The following is a 22,556-nucleotide window of genomic DNA, read 5'->3' as shown; positions in this document are numbered from 1 at the left end:
AAGAAAAAGAGAAAAAACTTTTTAATTCTTTCCTTTTATTACGTTCGAGTTCACCTGGATAGATCTATCATATTTGTTAATTATAACTACGAATCACGCTAATAGATAATTATATTACAAAAAGACTTTTTTAACACATCATATCTTTTAATTTCTAACATTTAATGTACAATGAAAGCAGTTGTGTGACATAAAGTATCGCGTGAGATTGAAAGTTTTATTTTCATTTATGAATTCAATCTCAAAAGAAAGACTTTTTCTCTTCTCCGACACCTTGTTTGGTGTTCAAAAGCAACGTGATGAGAGAAAGCTTGAAATCGTGTGCCTGTTCATGAATGTTAAATAACAACACATTAGAAAAATAGCAGGAAATTAGAACTTTTGTAAAAATATATGTTGTTGATCTATCTCGAGTAATCTTGTATGTAACTGAGCTTTGTTATTAACATTGTGTTCGATTTGAGAAAAAGAAAGAAAGAGACATGGAATAATGAAAAGAACGGAAGAGAGATACTTAATTAGAGGGGTGCGAAAATTCGAAAATGTCGGATCAGGTCCCAGAAAGTATCCTTGACCCAACCCCACATTTTCGGATTCTCTAGATATGATTAAGGAACGTTGCTATTGAGTATATTTACACCTTGTCGATACATGTAACTCAGCACCTGCACCCTACCCAACTTTGATGTTATTTTTTCGAGGAAAGTTTTGAAAAGAAGGGGAAACCCGTTGGAGGTATTTCCGATAATCTTACGACGCGACATAAAATGCGGTCTACATGTGTCTTTCGAGTAACAGATATTTAAATTATCTATTTACACTGCAATATTTATACTTAAAAACAGTTACAAATTCTTCTGTGCCCGTACATCGAGAAGACTTTCACGAGAAATTCTCCTGACCAGAGCGAATGCGGACATCTTTTAAAATTAAGAATGTTAACTTTTCTAAATCTTTATCAATTGTATAATATTTAAAAATCTTCCGATTTAAGAGTACAGTGTGGATACAATTATAACTGCATCATGAATACAAATATTATTATGCTTTTAATTGAGTATATTGATCTAAAGTATAAACTAATGTATTCAATTTGGTGCATTTTAATTAACCAGACAATATACGGGTCATTAACGGTCTATGAAAAATTTTTATTTTTACAATGTTTCATACTAATTATCATATCTGAGTACAACTGATATTGCAAAACAATTCTTTTTGTACCAATTTTATTTCGAGTAAAAAATTGATAATTGCAGTGCTCATCAGGTACCTCTTAATAAATGATAATTAGATATCAATTTTAATTATAACAAAAAATTGTATTCCACTGGGTTCTTCTAATTAATTAATTTAAAGAAAAACTCTACTCGATGTACAGGTGTGCACGTTCGACTACCGTTGGGGTCCACTTAAAGTTATTAAACAAAACAAAAAAAAGAATTACATCTATGTACGTATATGAAAACAGTTTTAAGAAATTTTACAAAGCGTTTGCACTAGATGAATGAAGGTAAAATCCAAAAGATGTTAATTTATTCTCATTCACCTAGTGCTAGTGATAATATATTATAATACGACATAATGCATATATATATAATGAAAAAAAGTATATTATACACACACTCTAATATAGTAATACGGTACACACACGAATTATTTCTGAACTAATAAGATATTTACTGCATATCTAACTTGTAAGTCGATTAAGCTTAAGTACAGCGAAAGATGAGCAGGTGTAACAAGCTCGACCTTTTGTTTAAGCGATTCGTGTAAATAGTTTCATAATTTAAGCTCGCTGATAGATAACGTTCAATGTGACTTTTTTTACATGCGACATTTTGAAACTTTTTTAATATTTTGCGCTGTTTTCCATGCTCTCTATGTCACTCTAACGAGTGAATTTGTATATACTAAATGTTTCCTTTAATTTTCATATCTAAAACAATTTTATTACTATTAAACGGTGGCAAGTTTGGAGGAAAGGGTTGAATTTCATTAGAAAGTAAAAGCGTATAATTCATTATTATGTATGAATTATCTCTGTTATAATAATTGAAAGTAAAAATGCTTCAAACTAATTAATTAATTGTAAGAATATCTTACAATATAATGATAATAAATGTTAAATAAATATTTTTTAATTTAACTATTTACTCTCTCGAATTAAATAACTTCATTTAAAATATTTTAGATATGTAAATTAGATGAAACGCATTATGCACTAATTTATCATTTATTGTAATTGAATTGATCTTCGATGATCCATGATCAATTGGACGGATTATGTTTACCAATTTAAGACTCATTGTTTGCCCGCACTGATTTATAAACTGATTAGTTTTATGAACAGAAAGCAATTTTGATGCTTTAATTAGATAATCGCTGATTGCTGTTATTGCGCCGAACTATTTGATAATCATAAACACTAAAGAGTTTGTAGCTCTTTAAATAACATTACGCTTATAATTGATTGATTGCTTTGCTGCCGTGGTTTGCAAAAGAAGCTCGTTTGTTCCTTACGCAATACCGTCATGTATCTATTCCTATTCATCAATTTATTGCTTCTGAAGTTCTATCATCGTTAAACTCATTTTTTACATTAATTATACAAAATACATAACCATATTATTGTTACGTTATGTTTCAAATATATCTCCTATATTTTGTGTACTCTTGCTCCGTTTATAAGTTTCATAGAAATCTTCCTCAGAGATCAACACTTTTGCGATCGCCTCATTCATGATCGTCTTTTCGGGTGCGGCTGATGCGAGTGTGTTAAAAAATTGACGGTCATGCACGCGATATCGCGTGATCGAAACCTCTGCGGCTGTCACTATCATCGAATCGGACGATAGCAAAAGTATTGAGAAAGCAGAAGATTATTTAGCGTAATAGAATTGTAATCGAGCCGAAATACGTTAAATCCAAGACGTTCGGCTAACGATCATAGTTAAGCTATAGCGAAAGCAATAAAAATAGTGCATTCAATGCTTACAACTTCCTTTGAGCTCGATTCCGTCAACAACGCGCTAAAAGAACGGGTAGTTTCAAAGAAATACTCTTTTCTTATCAAGCAAATCGTATTCTTGTCTGTATCAGTAGCACAACTGATCGAGGGGGGAGAAAAAAGGGTCGATCGACCCTCTGTTGAGAAATTACGAACCTTTTCTTTTTAATAAATACGAGAATATTTTCGAAGATTTCAGAAAACGTTATTTGAAATAAACAGAAAAAAAAAGAAAATTTTGTCAAACCCCCTATTTTACAATTATGATTGCGCCACTGGTCTGTGTACTCTAGAAATTAAGAATCGACGAACGGAATTATTCGAAATGCATTCGTCGTGCACAACGTTCGAAACTCTAATTCTGGTGAGATTATGTGATCTTCTAGTTTTAAAAAAAAAGTATGTTATATATTATATATTTATTTAGGGACTCTGTTGCACGATCGGTGTCGGTGTTCTTTCAGGAAGGATAAATGAACCTGCGAAGTCAGACTCCAAATATACATATATGCTTATATTTATTCTATATTTTTAACTTGTTTCCCTGTCACGAATGTACCATCAATACTGGGACACTGTATAAGAATATATTATCATTTCTCCGTTTAATATTTATTGTACATTTATACGCAGAATCATATGCATGAAAGTTAAGTTCGTGCAGACTACGATTATCGTTGAACCTTCTTATCGCATACGTCTCGAAAATTATTTGATAACGCAAGGACTTCGCATGTATAAAAGACATGATCATTTTTCTTGCCGCATCCGAAATCGTCGTAACTTCGTGCGTGAAATTTCGTGACAGTTCTCAGAAGACCCCTGCCCTCTAATTCCTTTCTGATCCCACGATTTTATATGAAATAATATAAATATGATAGAATCATAAAATGCATATGCTATGTCGTATCTTCAGTTCAGTTCAAATTAATGTGAAAAAACTGATGAATTAAGTGTGAAAATATCGATTTAATTAAATTCTTTATTATCAAAGATTTAAATTAGAACTGATCATGCCATATGCATCAAATTAACAATTATAATTGTTTCTGTACAAATATGAGGAATTGAGGGAAAAATAAAGGACTAATCCAGTGACAATATGGATATTTAATATATTTTTCATGAAAAAGGTCTTATATTAAATACTTATTCATGGAAATAATAAATCCCAATTTATTCACATAATTTCATGTGACATTTAGTTTAGATAGTTTTCGAGGAATAAATCGTACAATTTTTGTATGCCTCAAGGAATTTTGTTAGGAAATTCATCTTGATAATAACGTTTTATTGGAGTACGTAATAATAATTTAGAAAGACTGAATTATTTTTGAAAAATGAGAACCTGTACACGGAATTACGACGAGATTGAAGGTATGCAGAGAAACGTGTCGCAATTATTACGCACGGAGGACCTCAAGTACTGTAACCTTGTATGTGATTCTACAGTAAACAAAAATCGTGAATAACACAAAAACTCTACTGCTATTGTAACTTTCAGAGTTTAATAAAACGTTTTCACTAACAACTACAGCCTTTTAATTACGATAATCTCTTTGTTTAATTTAAAGAATTTGCATTTATTGAAATAAGTTTTATATAATTGCACGAAAAATGCAATATTTGAACGTTTCTTTAAGAAAAAGATTTATTCTATAAAGCGATGTCGTTCAATTATTCACGGGACAGCAAAATTCCAAGGGTTGCCCCTGGAAATAGAACGATTTGAAAAGAAAAAACATTTTCAAAAGAACAGAAAATAAATTCGTTTGCAATAAAAAATGAAATACTTTTCCGCAAGGAATATTAAAAGAGGATGTTTGATTTGAAAAGGAAGGATGAAATAAAATCCTGACTTATTGTTAGTACTTTTTACATTGATCCCACGCACATAACTTCAACTTTTTCGCGCCAATGGGATTTTGACATTTACATAGGCAAATTAGAGAGGAAATTTATGGTTTTATGAACAATTAGTAATAACATTTTTTTGAAATCAAATTAAAAACATGTAGAATAAAATGAGAATGCAGGTTGTAAATATATCTGACGACTGTTGGGGTGTAATGAAAAAAATGAAACTGAAGGAAATGAAAATTTTATAAGAATATCAAGAATTGACCTTTAGCTCAATATTACGCTTTCTAAATGAAAAATTATAAGTTCATGTTTAAATTTTTGAATTTATTAAATTATTCTTCGATATCGCTGAATATTTATTAACTCTTTGTAAATAATTCACTGATATTATTTATCAAATCATTCCGAGTGAAAATTATTAACATATTTCACGCAGTATGAAATATAAAGTTTTTGGTAACAGCAAAGTTTGATAAAAAAAAATCAAAATAACAGCTAAAGGTCATGTTGCAGCAAAATTATGCAAAAGTTACCATTTGCAATACTTTATTGAAAACTAAAGTACTATAACTTTTTATGCACTTTTGATTGATAACAGTAAATATACTAAACTCTGAAACGCAGTATTAGTCAAACTTTCTCGCAAGAATACGTAATCCGAAAGTTCTTCTTAGAAGAATGACGTAACGATATGATCAACAACCTTACTCATCTGTTTCTACTAAATTATTCGAGGAAAATTTCCCTCTACCATGAAGAACGATCGATTTCTTGAAAATAATCTGCAAATTGATCGATCGGTCGCTAATTAATTGGCAGCCGATAATTACATCCGGGGTGTCCTATCTAACTCGACCAACAAAATTCTTTTTTTTTTTCAAAATTCAAATTGTACACCTGAGACTCCTTGTATAATTTGCAAATCAGGCTGTTCTTTTTTGTAAACATATACCGTCTTGTGTATAAATTGCTAATGAACGTCGAATCCATTGGATCCTAACAACAGATCGTTATTTGAAAATTTCACCTCCATCGTAGCTACTATTTGCTAACTACTCGTTCAACACATGGTACATATCTTGTTTTATACACGCGCCTGCAATTCATTGGTAAAAATAAGTAGCAAATGAAATCACAGACACGTGGAACACCGAAGATTCCTATTCTCTGGCTGCACAGCGCGAATTTTGTGGAATTAATCTGTTCAAACACTACAGACAGTGATGGAGTGATACGTAAGACAGTACTCCCAGTGATACAAAACGTCTTTTGCGATACTCATTGGAAAGGTAGTTTTTAAGTATACAATTTGCTTCATCTCATCTCATTATTGATATTCAAATGTCAGACACAAGTAGATAAAGGTGTAATGTAATATTTCTTTCAAAATAAATTCTTTGATGTAATAACATCCATAAAGTAACATCATATTCAGTGCCATATCTCGCATTAATCTTTGAACAGCGGACTCCCAGTAAATCAAGACCCACACTTAGAAAGCACATGCAAGGATATTAATCAAAAGTTAAAATTATCATTTTTAAATTAGAGAATTTCATACATTGGAAGAATAATTTTTAAAGGAACAGTGTCAAATTTAGAAAATAAAAATAATATGAAAAATTGAGTTAAAATCTGAGGGTTAGGATATTAGCAATTATCATTTAATAACGTTACTATGATGGATCATATTCTATACGAATTGAAATATAATTCCTTTCCCCGGATCAACAATTAATATACTTTATTAAATTTATAATACACCAAGCAGAAAATCTTATATTCTATCATTCCAAGATCAGAGACCCAATCTCGTGCTGTAACTCAATAATACAGCTCATCAAGTGTTCTTGGAAAAAGCGGATAAAGTAGAAATCGGATTCCTATGTCGACGATTGAACACAAATTAACGAAAGAATACATTATCGGATTACGCCATTTGAAATATCAAATTTCGAATTTTTCCAGCATCGAGGAGCCCGGTGCAAAAACCGAATATGTACAAATTTTAATAAAATAGTACTTGTTGAATTTTTATGTATATATTTTTATACGAATTGTCGATTAATTGGTGCAATTTTAGATATTCTAAATTCTAGAAAATCAGAATTCCAAAATTCTTCAATTTCTAAGGGATTTGACTCCAAAAAAATATTCAAGTTATGTTAATGAGAAGTAAGAAGTATCACACTTCTGTGTATTTATTCAATTTCCCATATCTTTCAAATATTCGACTTATCCGGATTTTGCACCAAGCTCTTCAATAATAGGTTGCATAATCCGACATGTAAGAACAGATACAAACGGATTGAGATTGTTAGATAAGACCTTATTAGTGGTTAATTGTACAAGGTTAATCATGAAATTAATTGTTACCGTTTAGTGCATCGCTTTAAGCTTCGACGAAGAGACGGCCAACCTTGCGAAGAAGGTCTCATCGATATTTTCTCGATAGAGTAACACCTATGCGCTGCATGCTCTAAAAATAATCACCCTAACTACCACGAACAATATAAAATCTGCGTCTTATTCGAACATGCATGGAACAGTTCTGCACCCGTTTTTTGTATACAAACATTGTGCGAAAAGTTTAAATCTCGGCTAAATAGAATTCCACTCGTTTACATTTTAAACAATTATTTTGCACTATAGTCAAGAATAGCTGAGAAATTTACATGTAGAACTGACACATTATATCTGATTAGATAAATAAAATTTATTGCAAAGTTTAATGCAGATGATATAAATGATATATGTAGAATATAAAATAGCTGAAAAAAAGAACCGAAACATTGAAAATTTATAATTTAAATCTCTAAAACATTTTGTAGGTTTATTGTTCTTATAATTGAAAAACATCTAAAGTTAATGAAAACGTTAGGAGCATCTTTCTGTTAAACACAGCTTACACCCGGAAGTCGGGTGACAAAATTGAACAAAAAATGTTATAAATTATCTTCAACTTTTGAATAATAAGCATCAGAAATTGTCAGATTGACAATAATAAGACTTTCTTAAGTATCATACTTAGAAGCAGGAAGAAGCTATTATTTGAAAATATTTTCAAATGATCTTACTCTTGTTATGAAAATGTCAGTGGTCGAGAAGAAAGGTTAAAGGTGTGTTAATGAGGAAAAGTACACGTGTTGTGGATAGATCGGAATACAAGAGCGCAAGTATAATAAAGAGAAGAAAATGATTCTCGTTCATTTCCATTTACCCCCGCGTTTTCTTAAAGGAAGATCTTTTACCTTCTTTCGAAAGGAAGGCTTTTAATTTCTTAATAAGAGGCCAATAGACTTTTCTGACCCCCCGCCCCTGTTGCGCTATTGTTATAAGGAAGAATGCAACGAACGCTATTACATAATGTTGAAAACAGAGCTTTATTCAATAGTAAAGCGAAGCTATGAAAGCTTCTAATGTTCATTACATAACGAACATACTGTTAATTTATAACTTCATTTTACAGCGACATTACCAATAATTAGTATCAGAAGCTTCAATAATTTCATGGTGCTATTGAGTAAAGAAATACATTTTATGTAACACTTGCTGTTACGATAATGATGGATCTGTTTTCACCATAATGCAATAGTTACATTCTTTCCTGTACTCCCTAAGACGCAATTCACAACAATGCTCTTCGTGCTATTCATCGCGTTCCATTCTTATCCTTCCCTGACAGAAGAAAATCACCACCTTACGATTTCCAGGGAGCAAACAGGGCACACTGGTCCTTATAATAATATTTTCATTAAAAAAAGAATCATTTAGTTGTAAACCATCTAAATGAATAGAAGGGAGATCAAAAGGAAAATGAAGGACAAAGAGTTTAATAAAAATCATATTATTAAAGGCAGAAGGACAAACAAATGAATAGAGAAAGAACCAATAAGAATAAAAGACACAGAATTTAATAAAAAACTCGAATTATGAAGAACCAGAAGGACAAATAATAAGACTAAATAGAATAAAAGGCATAAAATTTAATTAAAATGCTAAATGGTAATCCACGTGCTGGGCAATATAGGAAGAAGAAAATGTCCCTTAAGCGGCCATATATCTAACAGCAAAAAAAACGGCGCTCTCTGGGCGGAAAGTAAAAAATTAACCAACTAAACTACACAAGAGGAGCATCCATCGTGTGAATAAACGCAGTCCCGGAGCCACGTGAGCGCAAGTGTGATGGTACCTTTAGCGAGAGAGCTGAGTGGGTGGCCGACAGGGTGGTTTATCGACCAAGATACAAAGCTCTGGAGGCTCAGTATTCGCGGGACCACCACCCTGTCGAAAGCGATCTCTTACGGAAGCGTAATAGTCTCGGGTTCGCGGTGCAATTCTCTTCAACTCGAGAAGCTCGATGTTCTGTTCGTCGTGAGGAACAGTTACCACTATCACGGCATTCTGCTGCTGAATCGACGCGGCATTTCACTGAAGGCTTGTCGAAAATAAACCAGCAAAGTAAGTCAGACCTCTTATATTCCAACACCGGATGTTTATCAATGATCGTAAAATTGTGGCAACCTTCTAAATTCCTTCCTAATGTAATTGATCGACGGTTGTAAACCAGCTACAAGTAGTGAATTCTTTAGGAGGGATGAAAAACTATCACGCCGTAAGTCGAGCGATGTAAATACGCGTCATTTCGTGGCACCGTCTCGCGCGACATTTTCTTAACTCGAAGAGTTTAATATTCAAACGATTCGTTGAAATTCTTTATTTAACTACGCAACGCGGTTATTTGAATTTCAGAAACGACGTACTCCTGTGGTAGTTGTTTATTATGATCAATTAAGGTGAACGTTATACAAGTATCCACGATGAGAATGCAGTGACACGAAATGGATATCGATCATTCGAATCAACGATTTCCGACGATTTCTATCACTTCTGTCTCCTATTTAAGCCACAGTCGAATGACCCAGTTGACGATCGAGTACTCATCGTGGATACGTAAGATATTGCTCGACGACCTGCGGTGACCCATTTATCGATTCTCGAGATTTTAACCAACTATTTCTACGATTGTTTCGATCGAATTCGCTTAATCGAACGTTACACACATCCTGTCTGCTAATTTTCCTCCTTATTCTTTGTACTGCATCGAAGGCTACTTCCAGGCGATAAAATCGATGAACTTAAAATAATGGAAATCCGATGATTCGAAGTTTACAACGCTGTGCTTAGCTCTCGATGAGCCACGTACCGCGTGTATACGTATAAGGAGAATCACGGAATTCTTGTTACCGAATATTTGTTAATTCGACGGGGCCAAAGTTCGGTGAAAGCGAGGCGTGTTAAAATGAATCTGCAAATAGACACGTCAAAGCTGGAGGTACACTGACCTCGATTACCGAATTTATGGAAATAGATGTATAGCTAGGTACCGCTGGAACATAGCCAGGCGAAGTTGCAACTGCATTTGGTGCGGCTGGAAATCGTGAGTCAACGTACGAGCAATCTCTGGCCCGGGATACGTCGATAGATCTTCGCGAGGATTTATAAATTTCACGCGATCGATAATTAGGTCTCCGTGAAAATCAAGCGATACGTTTGATTTTTTTTATCTGCGACGAGAGAGCTTTATAATAATCGCGTTTCTAGCGACGTCAGAGGCGAAAACATTTCTTCGAGACGTGGCAAATTGGACGTGAAAATCATGAGATTTCGTTGAAATTCATTCAGGGACACCGTTTTATGGTGGTAGCCAAGGAGGGTCGCTCATTTTCACGTAGCACACGTAACACCCCTATAAGTTGGTATCTTCCGCGAAAGGGTGAACCACCTTGATGTCGTGCCACCTTCAATAAAAGTGAATTGCATGCACCATGCAAAGGCGCGTATTTGCATAAATACTTCCCAAGCTATTTTCTTTTATCGTTTGGACTGCACCTTCCACGATTACTTCGATTAGACAGCCGGTTGAATTTTGAAAAAAAAGAAAAGAAAGAAAACTCGCGGGTCATCGGCCCTTACCGATGATTTTTATTACATTTCTTTGTATAAACACGTCTCGAGCTATTTTCCATCATAGTTTAACTAAATAATCAATTTAAAAAAAAAAATTCATCATTGATAATTCATCTTAATTCCAGAGTGTTTTTGAAAAATGCTGAATATTTGTTCAAATCTTTGTGGCGTGTCTCATTGATCCAATAACTGTTCCACGCGTTGAATAGTTCTTCCTCTAATTATTATTTACATTTCTGTTCGAGCATAAAACTTCTCGCTCTCCCTTGACACCAATCGTCATCCGGTGTATTAACAAAACACAGAAACTCTGGAAACGCTCCTCGCTAATCCTCGATTTCTAGGAAATGAAAATAATATCCGTTTCCATGGATCGGACAAGAAAAATAGAAGAAAAGTAGGACCTGTTACGCGGAGACGTGGAAAACAGACGAGTCCACTGTGAACCGCGCAACGCGTGCATTATATTAATCGTATGTTTTTTCCGTTTCCTTTTTCGTTTCCGTCTACAACGAAGCGGGAATACCCGCGAGCTTTTGGCAAAAATCCAAGGAACGAGAACGCGGTACTGGTTGCACATTCGGTCTGTCTATAGCCGTTCCTCTACTCTGGTCGGTGCACATGCAGCTACAGCCATGACTCCAGGAATCAGGCCACTGTCCTACTTTACGCCTTTCCGAGCAATAAAGGTTACCCTTTCGGCGTGCACGTAACCGACTCCGTTGCAAAACTTGTACGATTCCGGCTGGAAAAGCAAGACGTCGACACGGTTACTGTCGGTGAATCGAAGTTACCCTGGCACCGGTGACAATTGAAGGCCTTGGAATTTCGTTTATAACCGTCGAACCGCTGTAAAGTATAGCCATTGACAAGCAAACCTCTTAAACAAAGGGCCGTGAAACTTGCACAGACGAAAGTTCTGCCTTGCGAATCTAGGTTCCCTCGAATCGTTACGCTCGTACGATTTCTTTCGTAGCCTCGTTTTTCTTTTTAGTTCATGTGTAACGTCGAATAGAACTGGGTCTAAGATTTGTCAAATTATAATGAATCCCAAACTTTGGAATTTTTTAATAAATGAAAGGCTCGGAAAGGGGTCCTCCTAGGAAGTGGGGCCCATAGCTGTAGCCTCCCTTAGACTCCCTTTAATCGGAACGGTAGGATATACAGGTAATTTCTTTCTAGATGTCCAGTGTTAGGAGACCTGCTTGGAATTCGTGGTGTAGTTGAATACCCTGCTTGTATAACTCTGGGTGATATAAGCTGCACGGGTACGTGCATATTGGATCGCGTGTCGTTCATCTCTCGTCCTTCATGAACGTAACTATGGGCACGCGAGATTGTGTTTATCATTAACACTTGCAGAATTATCCTTTTATAAGATTAACGATGAAATACGACGGACAGTTTCTTTCAGTTGTATCGCACGAATAAACCAACCCCTTCCTTCGCCTAATAGAAATTTAAAAATTCTAAAAAATGTGTATTTTTATAACAGTATTGTGAAACATTATAGAACATAAACGGAGTATTTTAATAACATTTCAGAATTTTCCAAATGCAATGTAGTTGAAATGGTTTCTACAAACAAACATGACGTGCTTTATTATTCTTGTACTTGGAATGAAAAAAGTTGTTTTAGTATTCTGCTTTCCATGACTCCATTAGTATACTGTATTTACTGTTTCTCAGAAATATTAAAAGAACAAAGAGTTAAGTGAATTGTTTCGGGGTCTTTGTTCGGGTAGAAAATATAAACTTTTGTAGGAGAAAATGCGAAATTAAATCACCATTGAATAATGGTTTCAATAATTCCTTATCATACTCTAAAAATGAAATATTTGTAATTCGACATTTGAAAGCAGCTTCGACATTTTTAAATTATCACGATCGAATCAAAATAAGATGCAAAGTTTAAAGCTTTAGTCGTCCTTGGACGACGGACCATGGAGAGAACCCCAATTTTAATTTAATATTGTATTCCATATTATTTTCATTTTCTAAATTTTACTTCTTCCAATATATGAAACATTTAATTTTATGTTACTATCCTTGTATATGTTTCGTAAGTTTGAGTCACGATTGACCCGAGCTCTGCTGTCCAAGGATTATAGGAGCTCGTAAAACAATACACTTTCACCTAAAGATTTAACCCTTTCTACTGGCTTTGGACGCGACATTGTATCAGTTAAATCATCGATAAGACGATAGATGAAGCTTGAAATCGTCCTATCTGTTGTACATTGAATGCAACCGATCGATTCCGAGAGGAAATCAAGGAGGACGCCAAAAAGAGGTCTGCAATAGTTTTATAGCGGTGCAGCTGCACTCCGTGCAAGCTCTGCTGTTCGATAACCGAGGTGCAACGGCCGTCGGCCCCAACAGCGTATCTAGGCCACCGGCACCAGCATTTCCACCACCACCACCGTCATCAATATCATTGCTACTGCTACAACCATTGCCCACCATCGTGTATTAACCCTTTCAACTTCACTCTTTTCTCTTTCGATTTCATTTTTTTTTTTATTGCAAAATAAAAATTATCCGGCGCATTGCTGTGTTGTTAAGATAATAGGATAAAAAAAGGTATAAAATAAGTGTCCCCCTTACAATGTTTACTCTGATTACAATAATTAAAAATCTCAATGCAAAAATCGTTCAACTCCGTTATTTAAAGTTTCATGCTACCAATAAAAAGCTGTCCAACAAACGTCGTCAGTAGCGTATGTATTTAATAAAAAAATCGATTTTTTATTAAAAAATGGAGCTAAACAGGTTTTGCATAGAGTTCTTCAATTATAGCAATCAGGTCTCCAGAATTACAATTTATCCTATTGAATCAGAAGATCATTGAAGTAATCCACGAAACAGTATAAATCCTTCGTTATCGTCAATAAATCCAATTTTACTGTATCAGACACTTTAAGTACATCGTATATAAAAAAAAAACTAGGTAATGCTTCTATAAGAACGTGTTTAAAGCTGTGCCAAGGACAGGATCATTAGTCGTATTGAAAACACAACTTCTCTTCAACATGAATCCTTCCCCTTCAACACCTTCTCTCATCGATCGAGACGAGAACGTAGAAACCCGCGATCTTCAATTTAAAAAAAAAAAAAATCATGGAAGGACAAGGACGATACGTGTAAGGGAACAATAATTCGTCGCCATACTGTGAACGCCACATACATGGTTTCTTTATCGTATAAACACTGTAGAAAAGGGGATGTTGGAGAAATTAAAGCCAAGGACAGGTTGCAACCTATCTTTGAGATCGAACAACCAACCGTAGGGGAGATCGCGTTATTGCCGTTTTATCGTTAAGTCGCGGCGACCAGGGGCTTCCCTTGTTTTCCCAATCAGCTCAACCTTACATTTACTAGACGTTGTTCGAGAAACACGGAATGAAGCTGGGAAAAGTTCTACGAGGACAACAATTTCAGAACTTAAGAATCTTGCGAAGTAGAAGTGAAATATAGAAAAGTAGTTCACATTTTTTGAATAGAATTCTAAGAGAGATCACGTAATAATTATTTCTCTCATCTTAAATGAATTTCAAAAAATTATTCATTTTCACTTCTCTCTTCAAGATTAATACTGACAGAGGTCTTTTTAAAATTAATTTTAATTATGAATAATCGTGATGTTTGATTAATTATGACTAATGGAGCTTTCTTTATTTTCTTTGGAAGATGATCACGGCATTGCCAGTGCCCTCGGTGAAGGTCTTCCACAAAACTTATTATCAAGAAAAAGGAGCCAGGATAACAAGTAGTCAACCTGGCAGCCCCTTAACTGAGAGTGAAGCGGTACTAGCGTTAATGGACAAGGAACCACCGGAGTACTACTTCTGTGGCAAGGTAAGAAGTAGCAATTAATAAGTGGAAAATATTAAAAAAAGATTTCATAGTGATAATTTATAAAAGGTATCAACCTACGATCTCAATGATTTTTTTATTGCCAATCTCATCAACCTGAGTATAATAATAATTTTAATAATTTATTATAATAGTACGTCGAATGAGATATAGTTACTTTTATTGTGACGGTCGCGGTATTCGAGAAAATTATTAAATTATTCCATTATTAAATTACATAGAGAGTTTAGAGTATAATTCTGTTAACTCGAGGATCCATCAAAGAATTATTTACGAACTCTGAGAACTTAGTAAATATCCCTGTAATTAGCGTCACTTTAACGTCAAACACTTTTACCTTCTAAGAATTACACTTTACGTCAACCTACAAAAAGCGTTCAATCTACTCGAGTGGTCGAACGTGTTCAAGAGACGATTCCTAATGTTCCTTTTATTTCTGACGTAACGTTATAACGTTCTGCAGTTTTTTCAATTAAATGAATAGTGCTAACTAAGCAATTTCAACCCTATTATTTACACTATCAAAAGCATTCGACACCTATTACTCGATACTGATAAAAGCACTGATCGATATAACATGCGCAAAGAGAGTAAGAAGAATCCAGTACGGTATAACACGCTTACAAGGTCCGTTATTTTCTACTAAACTCCGAAAGGTGAAGGTTGAAACAAAGAGTTGGAGAAGGCATATCTGTAAAAGCGACCATGCATCAGGAATTTTAACCTTAGGCCCGAGTAAGCTTTATTTCTCTTTCATGTCTTCTAGCACTTAATTTCCTCGAAAAAACCTTATTCGATAATGTACGGCAATTAACCGTAGATCTACGCTCTGTGAGACAAATCGTAGATCCTGACAACGTAAGTGTACCCTCTTACTTAGACATACAAGTTTTATAGATCCAGACGGAGATTTTAAGAAAAATTTAAGCTCGAAATTCACATTCAGAAATGTTGGAATTGCGATTATGCCGTGGTAATAATCTGATTTCAACCCGATGAAATCTGCGCATACCTCTGATGATCAGACAATGTGTAAGGGTGAAGGGTAAATTCGGTTACCCTGAGAGATCACTGACAATCATTTCACCCACATTGTTCTCAGCGACACCGAGTTTCGTTGGCACTACGAATTCACCGAGATAATGAAATTATCGAAAATATTTTCATCAATACTCATTTCACCAATATCGGTTTTACATTAGATGTGCAAATTAAATTCGCGCCTCTTCTCTTTTTCCAATCTACTTACTTCCTCTTTGAATGTTTTCAGTGTATTTTTAATGTAAAATCGAATGAAGTTTTAAAATCTTGATTATTCAATAAATCTTGCAAATCACTATCACCAAACCTTTTAATTAATTTGACCCGCATTTTTAAAATAATTAATTAATTGTTTCCAATAATTAATGATAAATAAATAGAATAATTAAAGTATGTTAGGCCCCATTCCACCAATTAACACTCAGACGGCGGACCATGGAGAGAGTCTTACCTCGTCTACATTTATAGAATACTATGAAACTGCAAAAAAAAAGTTAAACAAAAATGATACCTCAGAATAAAGTTTAACCCGAGGCAATGTTACTGAAGTTAACTACCGATGCTATTGACATATCAGTAATTGCTTTAACGTGGGTGGAATAATATCCATGAAAATATCTCCGATGATCTCAGAATAACTCGGTTGGATTAACAACGAATCTTCATTCGCATAATTGTTCGATTTAAAATGAGCCCCGCCGTGGCTGCTTTACAAACCGTCACGTTGGAAATGGAATATTTCTCGCAACGGAGCAGGGTGTAGAATGACGTCATTGAAAACACGTGGGCGTTTAGTACATAGAAGCAGAGTATAACTATGTGTACGTAAAGCGCGTAGTCGTGTTTGGAATTTACCCTCCTTGGATTTCTACCCGTTCATTCTACGCCATTTTATAAACATTATTCCCCGACAGCCAACACTAAATTTAGTTACTCTTCTTTTATACTTAAACAACAGTCTTCTTCTTGCTAACAGGTTTCAAGATAATAATAGATCAAGAAAAAGTAATATGGTTTCCTAGATATTTTCAAGATATTTCCAGATATTTTTCAATTTGAATATAATTTTTTGATGAAAATAACGAAAAATTATTATTTTTCAAATATAGAACATTTTTATTTCAAGTGCCTCAAAAAGTAAAATAAAAAAGAGGAAACACTCAGCAGTAATTAAAAACAAATTTCTATAAAAATATTTTTTAACCATCACCCTAATTATTATAATACAATTACAACGAAAAGAAAGAAAACTGTAACAAAGCTAGAAGGGTTATTAAAATATGATATCAAATTTATGGATAAATAGTATAGGATGTAAACGATGTAGCTGATTATTGATTGGGGCTTCTCAATATTTTCGAAGGTCAATTCGTTACACGTGGTAGTTGGGTCATTGCTGCTCGGCGCCGTGGTATTGGTAGTAGGCTTGGTGCAGCTTGCACCCGGAGCCGAAGCTGCACAAAACTCGACCGCCCTTATTGCTGTCGGATGCAGTTTACTAGTGGTTGGCGTACTTCTCGCGCCACTCAGAGCTTTGTGCATAAAGAAACAAAAGGCTGCCCAGAAGGATGGAACGCATCAAAGAAGTGTAACTAGCATAGATATGCTTCTTGCTCAACATAGGTAAGGACGAACTACAATGTCTCATTTATTTGCTGACTAAGACAATGGAGCTAATATTTCAACAAAGTAAATAGAAATAAAATGGAGCACGAAAATTAATTTTCAATTAAACAAAAACTGAAAATTACTAAACTGATTTAAACGCAATTTTATTCTTTTATAGAACTTCTATTTGAATAATTAATTATGGAGAAATGGGTAGAATATATTATATGCCAAGTATAGGTATATGATGATTGTACTTATATTGAGGAGAAGTACTATAATTGCTATCGATTTGAAAAAAATGAAGATTTTGAAAATATAAAAATAATATTACATAAATTTACTCAACAGAGACTTCACGGTTCTGACGCCTGACGAACTGGAGGACCTCGTTGGCCGACCAACCTCCAACCTGGAGAATAAAATTCGCAAACAGGGCCACAATACCTAGGTATTGTCGGCCTCGAAGAAGGCCCAATCATCGTCATCACCGTGCTCGAACACGCCATCGTCATCGACATCGCCGGGAACTAATTCATCAATTCTCTACACGCATCGTTACGACTCTCGTGAACACAGTCTGGTTTAAAATATCTGGCGCACCGTCAGCCACCTCTTTAGAGAATCAGTTCCGACTAATTGTGCACGCAGCAAGTGCTCTTTCTTTCTACGAAGTTTGCACGCTGCCGTTAGCTTTGTGCAAGGGTATCCATAAGGCGAACCAGTGAAATTGTCGCGTTTATAAAGAACAATTCAGTTGATATGCAGCCGAGAACAGTGCGGGGACATTTTCTCGATTGATTGACTGTTGTTTCGTGGACTCGGTTGCGATTATTGTGAAAAGACCGTATTGTTCGAAAGAAAAATTCGAACGAACGAATCGAGGAAGTTGTTGAGAACATTAACCACGAAAGGAGCGACGTGGTGTTGGGTGATCGATCAATGGAACGTTTCTTTTGATCTTCGAAGTAAAGGAACATATTCCGACTTTCATTGAAAATCAACTGAGCGTGTTTCAAGTTAGCCAGAGCGAAGAGATTCGTCGTTTAATTTGTATCAAATGGAGAGAAAAAAAAAGAAAAGAAAAAACAGGGACCTAATAATTGGCTGCCTTCTTGTAATCGTCGTTCAACTCTCGATTCACTTCAGGATCTTTCTTTCAGTTCGTACGGGTGTTTCTTTCGTTTCGAAGCACGAACTAATCTAATTTGCAAGAAACGTAATTGTTTTTAAACATTTCAATTCAAACTGTACAATTTTGTATAATTTGTTGTTCGTGCAAAGAATCTTTATAGAAAAAATTCAACAGAGGTGAAAGTAAGTCGACATTATCAAAGATACCCGCAGGCTGCTTCGCGGCTTCGATTGTTCACGATTATTATATATAAAATAAAAAAAGAAGCAATTTCATTCGAGACTTCATTGTGTTCAAATCGCCAAGATATAAGTCTGACTCGAGTATAAAAAACTGTATAAAGTTTAGATTAATTGTCATTCTTGATTACTTCATTCGGGAGAAAAAGGATGGAAATTCGTGCTTCGACAACGAGTGACGTTTGAAAATAATCAAATAAATCACGTAGCATGGAGCGGCCTTGTTACAGCCAGCAAACACCCTTACGGACACTTGCATAATATTTTTAGTCAGGCCTTGGTGCCCCTTCACTTGCCAGTAATACACTTAAGTAAATACTTTCATACTAAAATATCTATCATCGCATGATGTACTGCACATATCTTCGAATATTAAATCGTAGCTGTAAACGATTTCAATGAAAAATTCTTACGAGAAAATCCGATGCTTTAATGGGAAAACTTCTTTGCTGAGGAAAAATTATCATTCCTCTGATAAGAAGAATTTACAAACGAATTAGGAATTGTTTCACTAAACCGTCTTTGATAACGACACAGCATTACTGTCTGTTATAGAATTGTTAATAGTCCACAGCGATGTTCCCTCTAATTTCTTTTCCACCTGCGCGGACCTGTTATTCCTCTCTGAGCACAGAATTTCAAATAACGCGCGAGAAATCATTTCAAACGATAGAAATTTAATAATTTCAAAAGATTCTGTGTACGGGGGAAAAGATTATGCGCAGCTTATCGTTAGAGGGAACGTGGACTTCAGCGTTTCGTGTTCCCCCTCACTACCGCTTTCACTTAGCACGATTTTTTTGCTATAAATTTAAAGATACACACGAAACGATTGATTATTTAGAACGGCAGTTGCTTTTAGACATCGTCTAACCAGTTCCTGCAAACATTTTATCAATATTGTCTGTGTTCGATGAGACACATTTGAAAAGAAAATACATAGAGAAATGTAACACTCTGGTGAATATATGGATAGTTTAAGGCGAACGTTTTAATAAACGAGTGAATTTTAAGATAAGCGATATATCTCAGAAAATAATGTCCAAGAAGTTCAAAAAGAAAGATAAGAAAAAGACGAAGGTTTTTCACACACACATTTTTTAAATTTAATTAAATATACAGGATTTACTTCCTCCATTGGAACACCAATTTTTTCTTTCTTTTTTTTTTTAAGTTAGTTTCACAATTCATCAAACGAGTTCACGAGGAGAAGAATATCAATGAAAAATATCATAAGGATTTGACAAAGATAAACATAATGCGGTTCACTTTTGTAAAGTAGCCCTAAAAAAGATGAGACGACGTAGAATACGAGATAAATGAAAACATTTGTCGTTCGACAATGATGAAGAAAGTGGTTCGAACTTATAAAAGTTTAATGAACGAGGCCACGAACGCTGAAACATACCGAGAGACGAATATTATTAAAATGATGTGCTTCACATTACGAAACATAAATAGATGTTTAGGCTTAGTCCATAGGCGTTAAGGTTGCTCGTTCGTGTGTTAAGATTGAAATGAGCATAAAGATTCTCGATGGGGGATTAAATATTGTCAAATTTAAGGATAATTGCTCGAAGAAATGATCGTATCGATCCCAGAAAGGCTGTTAGAATCATATGAAATTTTCTATTTCATGCGTAATATAATTAAATAGTTCACGTTGTATATGAATGGGATTCACTTTATACGCTCGAATGACAGTAAATGAACCTTTGACGATGAACAAGTAAAATATTAAAACGATGCACTGATTTTCCTTTCTCAATTAACCCTCGAACGGCCGTAAAGAGAGCAATTTAATTTTGTATATTATTTTCATTTTTAAAATTTTACAATGTTCCTTTAAAAATTGTTCTTCTAACATATGAAATACTTTCCTTTAAAAATTATAAAGTTTGGGTCACATTTGACTCAGGCTCTGCTGTTCAAGGGTTAACTTTTAACCCTTCGTTGCATGAACTTTTTAATTTTGAAAAGAAATACTGCTTTTCATTTAAAATAAACCTATATAATATTAAAAATTTGCAACATTATATGATATAGAATTTATAGCTACAACTGTTTAAAAAATATAAGGAATTTATGTAACAGATTTGCAACATAATGCAAAGAAGGGTTAATGTACTTTACAAATTGTATATAATAAAAGAAACACTGGCACTTATTTATTTTTACATAAGAAAAGATTCTAGAGTATAATAGATAAAAGAAACATATCTTATAGAGAGGAGAAATAACTAGTTAGAAACAAAAGAGATAAAAATAAAAATAATTAAATAACTGCAGAATAACAATTCCTTTTTTAATCTTAGTCCATATAACATTAAAAAGGCAAATTACAGTTGTAAATGTAATTTAACAGTTTGACGGCCACGTATTTTATTAAATTGGTAGCTCTTGTAATTTTATATATTTTTTGTGTATCAAACTAAAATTACTGCGAGAATACTTGAAATAACAAAATTACCAATTCTCAAATTGTAAGTAAATATAAATAAAGTATAAAGTTACGTATGAAAATGATGAATACGTGAGGCCATCAAAATGCTAATAATAAAGGAATAATAAAAATAGTTTTATTGCATATTTAACAGCGAAAAATAATGTTAAAATATACAAGAAACATAAGCTTCTGTCAAACATAACATTGACAAAAATGAAAATCATAACTAGATTGCGGATGTTTATGCAAATGGATATTTTATGCATAAAGAAGTAGGACCTAGACAGAAATTTGTTTTGTCATTAGACGGTTCTAAAAAAATGTATATTTTGCAAAATAAATAAATAAAAATAAAAATTATTTTACATTTTTTATTTGATATGTTTTGCGTAATGCATGTTCTGCACATATCGCCTGTTTTCTATTAGCTTCCTTATATTTCTTTTTGTTTTTTAAACTTTACCTCCCCACATAGTTTAATCCAAAATGACCTAAGTTAAGCGCAGAGGGATTGAAAAATTTTCAATAAAATTGTAACCTTTTTTTAATTTTAACAAATTCTATTGGAAAAAAAATGAAAATTGCAAATTTTATCAGCCTAATATTTTATACATATTATAAACATCCGCAGTCTCATGTTTATATTAAAAATATCATGTGAGTTTAATAAAATTATATGTATAATAATAGGTTCTAAAAGTAAATACAAGAAAGGAGATTGTAAATAATAATTTCTTCTACGAATTTTGAATAATTAATTCTGATGCATACCAACAACAAAGAAGGTATTAAAAATAAATTTAAAAAACATACATTTATTAAAATGTATGAATTATCTTTATCTACTAATACATAGAAGTCAATGATACTGAAAGTTATTAATTGCAGTTATTGTTAAATATTTATTCAACAGTTGATAACTGACTGTTATCGTTTAAAGGTATAAAGTGAATCCAACCATATAATTGTCATCGTAAAGGTCTATCGTTCAAAATTTTTACCAATTTTCTCATCGATAGCTAACGATAATAATAGCGTTCTCCCCTATAGCAAAAACGAATTCATCTTTACGGAGTGAAAAAGTAGAACTGTCCTTTCCTTCATTAGAATGAGAACGAGATAAATGGAGAGCTTAATCAACCATGTTTGTTATAATGATCACGAAATAAATCCATTCGATTTCACTAGTAATCGTAAGGATAAAACATAAAATTAAATGTAAACATATACGATGACATTAGATAATTTAAATAAGAAAACATAAAACATATGGATAGACGCATACATTTAGTTTACTAGCAATGGTTTTGAAACCAAATCCTTGTTTTAGCCCTCAGTTCACGAGACAGGATCAAAATGTACCATATC

At 33.8% G+C, this 22,556-nt stretch overlaps 1 protein-coding gene and 1 long non-coding RNA gene across 5 annotated transcripts in view; one reads left to right on the top strand and one right to left on the bottom strand.

Moving 5' to 3' along the window:
* LOC114872388 overlaps positions 1–22,556 on the bottom strand; it is a 56,269-nt gene that overhangs the window by 29,719 nt on the left and 3,994 nt on the right. The gene's annotated exons all lie outside the window — the stretch shown is intronic.
* LOC114872387 lies at positions 6,087–21,548 on the top strand. Of its 2 annotated transcripts, none has more exons than XM_029179528.2 (4): positions 6,087–6,162; positions 14,534–14,701; positions 17,124–17,383; positions 17,720–21,548. In XM_029179528.2, exons 2-4 carry the CDS (start codon positions 14,534–14,536, stop codon positions 17,817–17,819), a joined length of 528 nt encoding a protein of 175 aa, XP_029035361.1. In that variant the 5' UTR covers positions 6,087–6,162; the 3' UTR covers positions 17,820–21,548. The 2 variants fall into 2 exon arrangements, with proteins under 2 accessions (XP_029035361.1, XP_029035360.1); XM_029179527.2 differs by lacking the exon at positions 6,087–6,162 and adding an exon at positions 8,865–9,334.

The sequence above is a fragment of the Osmia bicornis genome, chromosome 5 (genome assembly GCF_907164935.1).
Source record: "Osmia bicornis bicornis chromosome 5, iOsmBic2.1, whole genome shotgun sequence".
Taxonomy (NCBI): Eukaryota; Metazoa; Arthropoda; class Insecta; order Hymenoptera; family Megachilidae; genus Osmia; species Osmia bicornis.
The sequence above is the reverse complement of the archived record's forward strand: the minus strand, read 5'-3'. Positions and strand labels throughout refer to the sequence as shown.